Below are 14,786 nucleotides of genomic sequence, written 5' to 3'. Positions count from 1 at the left end.
GTTGTAACATAAAGACAAATGAAGGCTTTAAATTCAAAAATTTGACTTGTCTGAACATGGGACAAAGGAATTTTTCTTGAAAAAGCTCTAACTGAATTTTAACAAAATAAATTTTTAGAAGTCTTGCATGTGACCTTCCTTATGCCTTTTGAAGTGTGTTCCTTTGAAGAAAGCTTGTTCAACTGAACTGTGAGTCACAGAATGATTCAACCATGTTCCTGCCACGTTTTCACACAGAAGAGATTTATTAGATAAAAGATCTTAGTTTTGGTTTAAAATATATTCTCTTTGAATTCTGTGGTCTCCATTCAGTGGCAGATTAAATAATTGTAATCCACATGGACTTCACTAAGAATTTTCAAACATGAAATATATTTTTCCAACTTCTCTGCCAATTCCATCCAGTGAAATTGCTTGTCAGGGTTTGACTTTGCCAACATGTTTTTTTTCTACTTCTTAGCTAAATAGTTTAATGTTTTCTTTAAATTGAAATGCTAGTATAATGGTTAAAACTGTTGTCCCGATGTGGGATTTTGGAAGAGGGACTGAAGGCTTGGTGTTTTAGTCAGTCAGTGGGTCTGTTTCTGACTACAGTTGTTGGCAGATAGACATTGAACTTAGATTGTAGCTCCAGACATCAGATACCTAGTTGAGACCAATGTTTTCTTAACCTCTTGTATTTGTTAAACTTGATTCAAACAATGGATGCTGTGATGGTTCCTACAGAAAAAAAATTATTTCTCCCTAAAATAAAATACCTTCCTCCTCTCTGCTCTCACTTCTTGTTTTGCCATAAGCCATTTGTCAAAAACTTGTGGATGAAAAGGATCTCTGGAAGTTTGCTGCTGCTCTGTTAGAATAGTAGCAACTGAAGCATATGTTGGAGCAGGCAGTTTACCAAGATATATGAACCTGGCAGTCAGTTCAGCTTTCTTCTTTCATGTGCAGTGTATTCCGGTTAATTAGGTCATCGGCCGCTTGTTTGCGGCAACTCTTAAAGAACAAAAATTAAATGAGAAAATAGCCTGTGGTGAACTACATATACCTGTCTGGACATGCCCCCTGCTGACTGCTCCTGTGGCTCCTCCCACAGACCCCTGTATAAAGGCGATCAAGGCCTGAGCCCGGCCTCTCAGTCTCCAGGATGTAGTATGGTGGTCAACTACTGCTTGTTCCTTCTTCCAGTCAATAAAAACCAATATCTCGCCTTTATGTCTCAGAGTGAGTTATTGATGGTGCATCTTAGTCAGTATTCCCTTTGTTGATTTGGAACACTATACTACTTAGTTGGGACAGGAGACTGTTGCCAAAGAGTTTCTAATTAGCAATAGTCGAGTGCAGTTGTGTGGCCATTTGATACCACACAATGCTTAGAGCGAACTGTTTTTAAACAGCATAAGTTGTGAGTGTTTGTGTTCAAAAAGCAGCGATTTTCATTGCTGGCAGTTGGTAGGAATAAACAGTAAGACAATTCAGAACTGTTTAGCTCACTGTTGCTTAAAGTATTCTGAATTAGTGATGGCAGAAATGGCCGCGAGTGAAAATGAAATGATTTCGCTACTTCAGCGAATTGAGAACTTTGAAATATTTGAAGGTATCGACAATCGTCCCTGAATGTTGCAATGAAAATGAAAATTTGGAGGATACAATCGCCAAAAGCATTGTATGAAGGTAGTCCATTATCTGCACAAAGTGTCTGTGCTGATTTTGTTAAATTACAGTCAATCAAAAGAACATGGCAACATACACTAGGTTGAATTCCCCTGTTGGTAACTATTAGGAACCAAGCATGGTTTTATAGTACTGTAAAGATATCTTGTGGTGTTCTAATTTGTTCTCTATTTCATTTAAATACACGAATTGTTACTCAGTTAAACAATCATTTCTTTTTTTATACCTTTTTAACTATTTCCATGAAATTTCAGCTACAACCATTTCAAAAAATGTCTTGCAGAAATTAGAATTTAGATCTTTGCATAAGGACAGCAAGATGGTACTATCTTCCTCAGTATTTCAAATGCATTTTACTCTTTTACTGATAATCCCATGAGGCTCCCAAAATATGGTAGAAATTTCAGGAACAGCTAATGACTATTTCAGAAGCAGCCATGTAAGGTTTGTGGAGGATGTGCTGGAACTAGCCCATGCAAAACTGCATTATTTTTCTCAATTTTTTTTGTCCAATTATCAACGGCCCTGCTCATAAGTGATTTAAAATCTTTGGAGCAAAGGAAGGATATGCTGGCTAGTTCCATTCTCAACTATTTCCCCTTGGCTTTGCAGTTTACATACTTCCTCCTCCCTCAAATATCATCTCACTTCCTTAACAATTGAATCTGCTTCTTCCAACCTTTCAGAGAGCGGATCGCAGTTAATGCCCACTCATCACATGAACAATTTTCCCTCATGTCACTCCTAGTTCCTTTGGTAACCCCCTTCTTTATCCTCAGATTCTTAACTCTTTCACAAGTAGAATAATTTCTTGCTGTGTCCCAGGAGCTTTTAATGTGTGGCCAGAGGTGGTAGTGTAAGCATTCCCGTGTCTTTGGATAAGCATATAAATCGCAGGGAATGTGGTGTGTGGACAATGTGCTGGAGGAAGAGGTTAGTTTTGATGCTGGAAACATGGCTGCACTTGCAGGCTGCCCCCAGCCAATCCTCAGACCGTATTGGTCATTGACACAAACACATTTCACCCTATGTTTCAATATTTCAATGTACGAATGATGCCGATCTTCTGTTTTTATCTTTAATTTGGCATTCTATTTGGCACAGACATCGTGGGTTGAAGGGCTTCTTCCCGTGCTGTACTCTTCTATGTTCAATGCTCTGTGTCTTTGTTATTGTGTGGAGTGTGCATTAACTCACTTGGATGTGGAGCATCAAGCCAACATACCTTTATTGTGGCAGATAAATGTCTAATCTGAGCAGAAATTTGGTCCATGCAATAGTAAACTTAGTAACATTTGACATGGCTCTGATTTTAAGATTTGATGGGGTTTTATAACAATTACCTTGGTCGTTACACGACAGCTAAAACACTCAGACCATGAGGCAATGCATGCTTACCTCAGAGAACTGACTAACAGCTCTGTCCAACATGTCTTGATTTTTGTAAAATTCATGTAATTTGTTAATTCTTTTTTCTTCATGGGATTTTTGCTTTCTCTTAGTTTTGCATTTTAATGAGTTTGATTTTTCTCTCAACCACATTTATGTTCTCTGCTTTGGATGGAAAACTTTGATCTCGATCTTTCCACCAGCCTCAGGACATGGATACTGCCCTCGCAATCTAAATCTTCCCCATTCATGCCATCTCTCCAGCCAAGGAATGAAGAATTTAACCAGTAAATCGCAAGTGATTCGTAGAGCATTGGAAGTAAACCCTAGAACAATTCAGTTCAAATGTAACTCAGTCTACAAGACCTTTACACATTCTAGTCTCATTGCTTCCTGTAGAACATTGTTTGCACTTTAAGTTCTACGACCTTGCCTTGATTAGTCTTGGATCCTGGTTGAAAGAACTGTTCTGAAATTTTAACCTTGATACTCAATTAACTTTGATTGTGACTAATTGTAATTCCTTGTGCCCGCTTTCATGGAGGATTGTGGATGTCCATGTTACTGATTATCTTCATAAAACAGATGTTTGTATTTAAGTAGGTCATTTTGTATCTTTTGAACTCCTTTTATAATAGAAAGTAAACTGTTTCTATATTTTTTGTTAAAATCCAGCAGTAGCAGAGTTGAAGCAATGGATAGTTTCATGTTCCTTTCTTTGCAGCCATCTAAAGCATTGGAGCAAAATTAGACCCTTTGATTAATTGGTCCATCATGTCTGCTCCATCATTCCATTATGGCTGATTTATTATCCCTCTCAACCCCATTCTTCAGCCTTCTCCTTGTAATCTTTGCCTTTACTAATCAAGAACCTGTCAACCTCTACTTAAATTCATCAAATGACTTGGCCAATGTTTGTCACTTTGAAAGGGGAGTTTATGAGAAGTACATTCCTCTTTTGCTGTCAACATCAATTTATAAAATTCTGCATATCCTAAGTTTGAGTTGAGGAATCCTGGTGAGATATTTCTAACCTTTTTGATGGTTAAACCAGTTTGAATACTTTCAATATGGCATTCCTGCATCATTGTAAATACATTGGCAATGATTTAGATTTTTTAACATGCTCAGATCATTGGGACTTTTTTGCTATTAATAGATAAATAATATTTGATAAATCGGGGAGGATAGGAGGTGAATAATGTTGGGGAGATGGATTAATTGACATTTTGATCATGTGTTTTATTGTTAGGACTCAGAAGGACTAGTAGTGGAAGACTGAGAAGAACTGCTGATGTCACCAATCCAGGTAAGTAACCTGGATTGTTATAATGTTATATGGAGAAAAAAAAACTTATCGAAGTTTATATAAAATTGCATGGAATATACTGCGTGGCAATAGCAATTCAGCCAATGCTTGTCTTTCGTATTAAGCTTCCATTTATCCATCCTTGCCTAATCCCACTAGTATGTTCCTTTCTCCATCGCTGTGCAGAAGTAATAGGCACATGTTTTAAAAATCTGCAAGACAAAGAAGCTTGCAAAAAAAAAATGAGATGAAAATTTTATAAACATCAAAAACAAAAATATAAAGAGCTGTAAAGAGTAAAAAAATCAATATTTGGTGTGATTATCCTTTGCCTTTAATATTGCACAAATTCTCTTGGGTATACTATGGTGCTGTTTAATCCAAAAATCAGCTGCTAGGTTGTTCCAAGCATCTTGGAGAGCTCGCCACAGTTCTTCTGCAGACTTTAGCTGTTTTACTGGCTTATGTCTGTCCAGGTAATCCCAGGTGGTCTCAATGATGTTGAGATCAGGGCTTTCTGGAGGATATGCCATCTGCAACCATACTTTAAAAACAAAGCAGTGTACCAAAGACTTTTGCACTTTATTGTCTGTAGCTTACCTAAAAGCATGTATGCTATTTGACAACACAAGAGATTGCAGACATTGTAATTTGGAACAATTAGCAAACTGCTGGAAGAACTCGGTGGGCCAGGCAGTATCAGCAAATGGAAATGGACAATTAGTGTTTCTGGCCAAGAATCTGCACCTGGAGCAAGTGACCATTGGACTCCTATGGACCATTGGAAGGTTGGAAGAGCAACACCTGATATTCTGTCTGGGTAGCCTCCAACCTGATGGCATGAACATCAATTTCTCAAACTTTTGGTAATTGCCCCACATCCTCTTCACCTTTTTCCTCCATTCCCATTTTCCTCTCTCACTTTATCTTCTTACCTGCCCATTACCTCCTTCTGGTGTGTCTCCCCCTTCACATTCTTCCATTGTCTTTTACCCTCTCCTATCAGATACCCCCTTCTCCAGCCCTTTATCTCTTTCACCAATCAATTCCCAGCTCTTTACTTCACCACTCCCCCTCTCCTGGTTTCACCTATCACCTACCACCTTGTACTTCTCCCCTCCTCCATCTTCTTGCTCTGATATCTCATCTTCCCCCCCCACCCCAGTCCTGATCAAGGGCCTGGGCCTGGGCTGAAGCATGTAATGTTTACTCTTCTCCGTAAGTGCTGCCAGACCTGCTGAATTCCTCCAGCATTTTGTTTGTGTTGATTGGATTCCCTAGTTGATTTTTGGTTGACAATTATGCATTAATTATGTATTTTTACAAACAGAAACAGTTGTTCACAATACATACTAATATAATATTGCTGTTGTGTTATTTTCCACATCCGAATCAATGGATTCTGAACCAATTATTGCACATATTGCATCTTTATTAATATCATGCTGTATTTTTGTAGGGGGTGGGGAAGTGATTCTAAGATTGCAGTGATGTGAAGTTCAGTGCAGTTTGCAGAATTCTCTCACGGTATTTAATCTAATTTCCTTTTTTTGAGAGTTAATTTGTAATATTGATTGAAAACAATTCCTTCCTCACTGGTATGAATGAGTATACTGTCACAGCAGAATTATATATAGTCCAACTCCATAATGCACTTAGTGAAAACAATGAGGTAGAAAAACAGGAGAAAGATTTCAAGCATGGCTGATCAAGGAAGATGATTACAATCATCAGAAAGCTTGTCTGCTTGGACACAGTTTATTATGAGGTCCAGAAAACTGCACAGATATTAATAATTTTGGAGCAGTATTGAATGTATGAACAACCTGTTAACACTCCATTGCACTAGTTCAATCAGATTGCCTACTTTGCACAATTAATCGTGAGCAATTTAAATACTGTTATCTATTTGTCTTTTGACTGAATCACTTTGCTAAGATCTTGCCTGTTTGCATGTGCCAAAGTAACATAGGACCAAGAGAGAATGTTTTGATCTGTTGTGGCAGTTCCAGAGATCACAACTTGGAAGTTCTGACCAGCAGCCAATCGTGATATCAGAAGTTGAGAGGAGGGAACTTCACTCAGGTCCTCTGCCCGAGTGTAGAAGAGCAGCAGCTCGCGGCAGTGTGTTTGGAGCTCTGGCCAGCAACCAATCAGAATTTGAGATTGATGAGCAAGAACAACGTCAAGGAAGGCAGGGCAAGCACGGTGGCTATCTTTGGAGTGGACAAAATGGAGTGATGATTTTGAGGCTTTAGCTCTTCAAGGCTTCAGTCAGAGAGGGGAGAAACAAAAATCTTTAGGTAGTTTTTTTTTTCCCCCTCTCCCTTCTATACATTTTCTCTGTTAACATAGTAGAGATGCAGACAGAACAGTTGAATGCTCCTCTTGCAGGATGTGGGAGGGTAGGGAATCCTCCAGTTTCCCTGACGACTACAGCTGTGAGAAGTGCATCCAGCTGCAGCTCCTAACAATCTGTGTTAAGGAGTTGGAGCTGGAACAGGATGAACTCCAGATTATTCGGGAGGCTGAGGGAGTGACAGATAGAACATATAGACAGGTAGTTACACCCATGATGCAGAACATGGGAAACTGGGTGACCATCGAGAAAGAGAAAGGGGTTAAAGGAACCGGTGCAGAGTACCCCTGAGGCTATCCCCCTCAAAATAGGTATATCACTTTGGATACTGTTGAGGGAAATGATCTAGCAAAGGAAAGTCACAGCGGTCAGATCCCTTGCACTGAGTCTGGCTTTGCGACTCAGGAGGGAATGTGGGCAAAGAGGCACACTGTGGTGATGAGGGATGTATTTGTTAGGGGAACAGAAAGGAGGTTCTGTGGGCCAGAACAAGGTTCCTGGATGGTATGTTGCCTCCTGCGTACCATGGTCTGGGACATCTTGTACCAGGCCTCGGTATTCTCAAGTAGGAGGGTGAACAGCTAGAGGTCATGGTCCATGTAGGTATCAATGATATGGGTAGGGCAAATGACAAGGATCTGCAGAGGGTGTTCAGTGAGTTAGATGTTAAGCTAAAGAGCAGTACCTCCAGGGTTGTGATTTCAGGATTGCTACCGGTGCCATGTGCTAGTAAGGCCAAAACCAGGATGAGTATATAGTTTAACACATGGCTAAGGGTGCAGGAGGGAATGTGTAAGATTTTTGGATCATTTGTGCTCTATTCCAGGAAAGGTGGGACCTGTACAGAAGGGACAGTTTATACCTGAACTAGAGGAGGAACTAATACCCTAGTGGGAAGGTTTGCTAATACTACATGGTGGGGTTTAAACTAGAGTTTCAGGGAGATAAGAGCCAGGATGCTAGACCAGTTAGTGGAGAGGTTGTGAGGACAGATGGGGGCAAGCCTTCAGACAAAGTTAGGATTCAAAAGATTGACCATGGTGTAGCGAGTGTCCTGAGCTGGGTATAGTTCAATTCAAGGAGTATTGTAGGAAAGGCGGTTGAGGTCACAGCATGGATCAACATCTGGAATGATGACATTATTGAGAATTCGTTGCAGAAGGGGCAGGATTGGCAGCTCAATGTCCTGCAGTTCCTTTGTTTTAGATGTCACAGAGCGGGATTCATTAAAGGAGGGGTGGCATTACGAGTCAGGGAAAATATCATGACAGTGCTCTGTAGGTTCAAACTAAAGAGCACGTCTAGTGAGGCTTTATGGTTGGAACTGAGAAATAAGAAAGGTTTGTTCATACTAATGGAGCTGTATTACTGACCACCCAACAGTCCTAGGAATTTAGACGACCAAATTTGTGAAGAGGTCGCTGGTTGTTATAGTGGGTGATTTTAACTTTTCAAATATTGACTGGGAATTTCATATTGTAAAATAACTGGATGGGGTAGAATTTGTCAAATGTGTTCAAGAAAGTTTCCGTCATCAGTGTGTAGAAGTCCCAACAAGAGAGCATGTGTTTCTGGGTCTGCCATTGGGGAATGAGACAGGGCAGGTGACAGAAGATTGTGTAGGGGACACCTTGCATCCAGTGACCACAATGCCATAAGTTTCAAAGTAAATATGCAATAAAATATATCTGGTCTGCAGTTGAAATTCTAAATTGGAGAAAGGCAAATGTTGATGGTATCAGAAATGATCTAGAACGGGGGTCGGCAACCCGCGGCTCCGGAGCCACATGTGGCTCTTTTACGTCTGTGCTGCGGCTCCCTGTTGCTTTGGGAAATAATTGGTCAGTATTTAATTAAAATGTATTTTAATTAAAATGTTTGTTAGTTTTTGAAATGTAATTCTAAATTTGAAGATTATGGTGATCTTGTACAATCTAAATAAGACGTTGTGGCGACATTGGAACCGGCTCACAATTAGCCAGCGTTCAGGCTAAGGGAGATAGCCTACGGGGGTTTGTGAGTACGTGTCTTTTGCAGCATCCGCGCCCATGGGGGGCGGGTTGAGGGAGGCTTAAAAGCAAGGCTGTTTAGTTTGAATAAAGCTATCTTTGACTGCAGTTTACTGACTGCGTGTAGCACACCGCTACAACGTGTTTTTAATCGCTGGCTGTCCAGAGGGGAGGTGCTGAAACGCTTTGTCGCGTGTTTGGAAGAAGTGAAAACTTTCCTGGGCAGCAAAGGGCTCACCTTTCCTGAGCTGGAACAGCCAGAGTGGCTGGAAAAGCTACACTTCATGGTAGACATGACAGCGCACCTGAACATGCTGAACACAGCTCTTCAGGGGAAAGGACGTACAGCCCTGCACATGTTGGAGGATGTTTTGGCATTCGAACGCAAGTTGACAGTGCTTGCCAGAGATTTACAGAAAGGCACATTGTCTCACTTCCCCAATTTGAGAGAGTTCAAACAAGGTCACGACATGATAAATTCGGAGTATTTACATTCTGCAATCATCGCAATGCAAACATCGTTTGGGAAACGCTTCTGTGAGTTCAGAGAGGAAAAAAACACATTATCCTTCCCGGTCACTCCCCTAAGCATCGATCCATCCCTACTGAATATGACTGCATTGTCAGGTGTGAGTCAACCTGACCAAGTATGATAAATATTTTAATTGCCTAATATTTTACGTATATTCATATGTTTTCATTGTTCAGTGAAATAGTCCTTTTATTTTTCAGGTTGACAGCTGGCTGACATTATTTTTGGTTTGCTGCTGGCGGCAAATTTAAGTTTGGCGTTTTTCATAAATACAAGAAGGACTCAAATAGACGTTGAGTATTTTACTTAAAAGTAACCTTCAACCCAACGTCTTTTTTTCGGAGTTCAAAATGTTTTTGTTGCATGCAGAAATGTAATTTCGTTTTCTCTGCAGGAGTTCATCAATTTCATAAATGCAACACATTATAGTTTGTTTATACATAGCATAAAGGCAAAACAAAACGTTGTATGCAGTGTTATTTCATTTTAAATGTCAAACGGGTTTTGCGGCTCCCAGTGTTTTCTTTTCTGTGGGAAACGGGTCCAAGTGGCTCTTTCAGTGGTAAAGGTTGCTGACCCCTGATCTAGAAAGTGTGGACTGGGACAAGCTGCTTTCTGGAAAAGGTGTACTTGGTAAATGGGAGGAATTCAAAAGGGAAATTGTGAGAGTACAAAGCTTGTATGTGCCTGTCAGACTGACAGGTAAGTTAACAAGTGCAGAGAGCTTTGGTTTTCAACAGATAATGAGGCCCTTGTTAAGAGATAAAAGCAGTTGCATAGGTGGTATATGCAAGTAGGAATAAATGAGGTGCTTGTGGAGTAAAAGGTATCAAGTAAACACTTGGGAAAGAAATCAGGAGGGCTAGAAGGGCTGATGTTTCTCTAGCAGACAAGATAAAGGAAAATCCTAAGGGATTCTATAGATATTTTGAAAGCAAAAGGATTGTAAGGGACAAAATTAGTCCTCTGTGAGACCAAATTGGTGATTCATCTGTGGAGCTAAAATAGATGGGAGAGAACTTAAATATTTTTTTGCAACTGTATTTACTCAGGAAATGGGAACAGTCTATAGAAGTGAAGCAAAATGGAATCAACTTCATCGACCCTGTACAGATTATACAGGAAGAGGTGTTTGATATCCTGAGGTAAATCAGGCTGGATAAATCCTCAGGCCTGATAAGGTATTTCCTTGGATCCTACGGGATGCAAGTGCGGAAATTGCCATGGCCCAAGCAGAGATGTTTAAATCATCTTCAGTGACAGGAGAGTAACAAGAGGATTGGAGGATAGCCAATGTGTTCTGCTGTTTAAAAAAAGACTTTAAACATAAACCAGGAAATTATAGACCAGTGAGTCTGACATCAGTTGTGGGAAAGTTGTTGGAAGGTATTCTAAGAGATTGGGTGTATAAGTCTTTGGATAGGCTTGGACTGATTAAGGATAGTCAGCATGGCTTCGTGTGTGGTAGGTCATGTCAAACCAATCAGAGATCTTTTGAGGAAGTTACTTGGAAAATGGATGAAGGCAAGGCAATGGATTTGCCTATGTAGACTTTAGCAAAGCATTTGACAAGGTCCGCTTGGAAGGTTGGTCAGGAAGGTTCAGTTGTTTGGCATTCAAGATGAGGTAGTAAAGTGGACTTGACATTAGCTTTGTGAGAGAAGCCAGAGTGTGGTCATAGTTGGTTGCCTGTCTAACTGGAGGCCTCTGACTAGTGGTGTGCCACAGGAATCAGTGCTGGATCTTTTGTTGTTTTCATCTATATCAACAATTTGGATGATGATATGGCTAACAGGATCAGCAAATACTGCAGGTGACACCAAAATTGGGACTGTAGTTGATAGTGAGGAAGGCTATAATGGCTTGTAGTGGGATCTGTACGAGCTGGAAAAATGGGCTGAGAAATGGCAAATGAAATTTAATGCAGACAAGTGCGAGGTTTAGTACTTCAGTCGGATCAACCAGGGTAGGTCTTACACGGTGAATGGTAGAGCACTGAGGAGTGTGGTGGAACACAGGGATCTAGGAATACAGGCCTATGATTTGTTGAGAGTATCATCAATGGTAGATAGGGTTGTAAAGAAAGGCTTTGGTACATTGACCTTCATAAATCAATGTATTGAAATGTTGACGTTGTATAATGTGATGGTAGGGACTGATTTGGAGTATTGTGTGCAGTTTTGGTCACCTACCTACAGGAAAGATGTAAACATAGTTGAAAGAGTACAGAGAAAGTACACAGGGATGTTGCCAGATCTGGAGGACCTGAGTTACATATAAGAAAACATTGAATAGGTTAGGACTATTTTCCTTAGAATGTGAAAGATAGAGAGAAGATTTGTTAGAGTTCTACAAACTTGGGGGTATAGATAGGTAAATGCAAGGAGGATTTCTCCACTGAGAATGGGTGGGACTACAACTAGAGTTCATGGGTTAATAGTGAAGAGTGAAACATTTAAGGGAAACATGAGGGGGTACTTCTTCACGCAGAGGTTTGTGAGAGTGTGGAATGAGCTGCCAGCACAAGTGGTGCATGTGAGCTTGATGTCAACATTTAAGAGAAGTTTGGATGGGTACATGGTTGGTAGGAGTATGGAACGCTATGACCTCGGCGAAGGTTGATGGCAGTAGACAGTTTAAATGATTTTAGCATGGACTAGATGGGCCAAAGGGCCTGTTTCTCCACTGTAGTTCTCTAGGACTAACTAAAAGTTCTTGGCTCAGAATGAAGCTATGTATTCCAGAGATCAAATGTAGGCACCTTGGCATTCATATATTTCAGATATAAAAATAATAATTATTGGGCTTCATTTGAAAAGTGACCTCTTCACTTCTTCCCTTACACAATAGGGAAGTGCAATCACTGACAGGGGAGTAGTTAAGCAGAAAGGCATTGAGTAATCCTTGTGGGATGGAGGGTTACAAAAAGTCCAAGGCAGTGCAAAATATGACTTTCATTGTGGACCTTTTGAGAACCATAACTGTTCATAGTGGCATAAAACTTTCTGATTTATCTGCTGGAGACCCTACTGCATTCAACTGAGCCTCTATTCTAAGAGATGACCCCACCTTTGCTTTATAGATGTGCATTACGTATCCCTTTTGTGATACACCAGCCTAGAAAGATTCCATAAGTGCAATTCAAAATTCCAACTGCCAAGTGTGATGCTTTGAAAACACTTGCAAGATTATGTTGTGGATAATTGAGCTTTTAGTTTGCTTGTGATCTGTGCACATATTTACTCCTGTTTGGTTGGAGATTAGTGATTATATTGAGTTGTTGACTAATTTTTCTGAAACTTAATGATTCATAAATAGAAATTCTAAATCATTGATCTGAACTATATCATTCTAGGTATTTAAGTTGAAGGTTTGGACAGCCATTCTTCCTATAAAAGCACCTTCACTAGACATTTTAGATAGGTTATCTATCTGCTGATAAATTTCCTTGCTGTCCAAAATCTATTTAGAGAAAGGGGAAAGTCTTCTGATTATAGTTCACTATTTGGATTGGAAATACAGTTCCTTTGACAACAATTCTTTAGTCTGACCAAATATGTCACTGCACTGATCTTTTGTAGTACAGCCTGGCGTACAATAAATTGCTACATTTGACAATTTAAGTAAAGCAAAAATGCATGATTATTTAAGGAGCTTGTTTCTAAAATTATTAGATTGTGATTCATCAGAAGGTTACAGTTTGAATCAAAATAAAATTTTAAAATGGCTCGAGGGAAGAAGAAATCAAACAAGATCAGACCTTTTTCTTGTGTGTTGAAGTTTGAAATTGTTTTGTATTTTAAACAGGAGTGTTTGATTTTTTTCAAGAACGTAAAGTAAGATAGATGAACAGAACATTTTTATTGTAATTGAATGAGATTTGCTTAATGCTGAATAAAATTGATTCTGTTAGTGAGACAGAAATGATTGCCCAAATCCAACCTGCCTGGCCAGTGATGTCTGTGGTAGCTTCAAAAATACAACAACTTTGCAATGATAATAAATGTTCAGTTAAATGATTTTAGCTTATAACAAAGAATTCAACAAAAACTAGCTATATTACTATAATCTTCTGATTTTTACTAGAAAATTCCAACTTTTAATATATAATTTGAATAAACTGTTCAATATTTTGAAATATGTTACCAGTTTTTGTTTTGGTTTTCAAGATTGTGATTTTTGTTATCAGTGTAATTAATCGAATGATAGAATTCTTAAAATTTCTTAAATAAGTGTTCTTTAATTGAGCACCTTGAGAACTATAATCTATGCACAGATAAAGGTTGCAAATTTATGAGAGGTACTAACAGTTTCATAATTAAAGTTTACATGTGGACAGAAGCCAGAGAAATAATGTGAAAGGATTCTACTTGATAGTTATAGAATAATAACGCACCAAAAGCAGCCCTTCATTTCAAATCATACTTGCCAATCACAAAGCCCACCAAGCTAGTCCCATTTGTCTACATTTGTACCATATCCCTCTTACCACTTCCTATCCAAGTACTTAAGCAAACATCCTTTAAGTATTCAAAATCTTCCACTCTGTGAAGAAGTCACTTAGATGGCTTTTAACCCTTTCATCTTGTAAAATAAGAATGTGCCTTTACCCTAACTATATTCCTTATGATTTTATGTATTTCTGTCAGGAGGCCCCTCAATCTCCTACAATCCAGGGAATAAAGTCATAGCCTACCATGCCCTCGAGTCCTAGTAGCATCCCTGTAAGTCTTCTCTCCATTCTTTGCTGATTAATGATGTTTTTCCTGCAACAAGGCAACTAAAATGGCACACAAAATTCTAAGTGCCATCTCACCAAGATCTTAACCACTGTTTAATTTGTTTTTTCTTGAGTATCTTGTTTGCAAGATGCTGCAGCAAGTAAGTTTTTTTCATTATACCTGTGCTTACATGTACTTGTGCATATGCCAATCAACTCAATTTTGAATTTATCATAATGTCCCAGTTCCTAAGCTCAGTGCGCTGACCGATGCATGCCCAAGTGCCAGTTTCATTACTCACCATGTACTTTCATTGATGGACTTGTTAATTTTACTAAAGAGAAGCTGCCTTTTTCAGCACCAGTTTCCAGGCTTACCACATTATTAGAACTTGAACACTTGTAGTATTGTACATTGCTTAACCTACTTTTGCAAATGAAAGTAGAAGGTGATCTTGTGTGTGTGTTTGTGTATGCATGCATGCACATGCATAGCTGTCTGGACACGCACGTGAGACTCAGAGTTTCCTACTTCAGCCATGTTAATATCAGAATCAAATTTATTATCACTGACATATGTTGTGAAATGTGTGTTTCTTTTGCAGCAGCGGTACTGCACAATACATAAAAATAATATAAATTACAATAAGAAGCTTAAGAAAATAAATAAGTAATGCAAAAAGTGAGGTAGTGTTCATGGATTCATGATTCCTTCAGAAATCTGATGGTGGAGAAGATTATACTTATATATTTTTTGTCCTCTAAAGAGAGAACCACAATCAGTGATTTCCATAATA

General features: G+C 39.2%; 1 protein-coding gene across 2 annotated transcripts in view; it reads left to right on the top strand.

The window, feature by feature from the left end:
* LOC132380096 (septin-9-like) overlaps nucleotides 1-14,786 on the top strand; it is a 307,781-nt gene that overhangs the window by 47,946 nt on the left and 245,049 nt on the right. Inside the window, exon 2 of one of the 2 annotated variants that reach the window (XM_059948653.1) lies at nucleotides 4,313-4,369. The exons of the other annotated variant lie outside the window; for it this stretch is intronic. Coding sequence (XP_059804636.1) covers nucleotides 4,313-4,369 — 57 coding nt within the window. The remainder of the gene's footprint in view (nucleotides 1-4,312; nucleotides 4,370-14,786) is intronic. 2 annotated transcript variants of the gene reach the window in all.

The sequence above is a fragment of the Hypanus sabinus genome, chromosome 23 (assembly GCF_030144855.1).
Source record: "Hypanus sabinus isolate sHypSab1 chromosome 23, sHypSab1.hap1, whole genome shotgun sequence".
Classification (NCBI taxonomy): Eukaryota; Metazoa; Chordata; class Chondrichthyes; order Myliobatiformes; family Dasyatidae; genus Hypanus; species Hypanus sabinus.
This window is presented reverse-complemented; position numbering and strand designations above follow the sequence as displayed.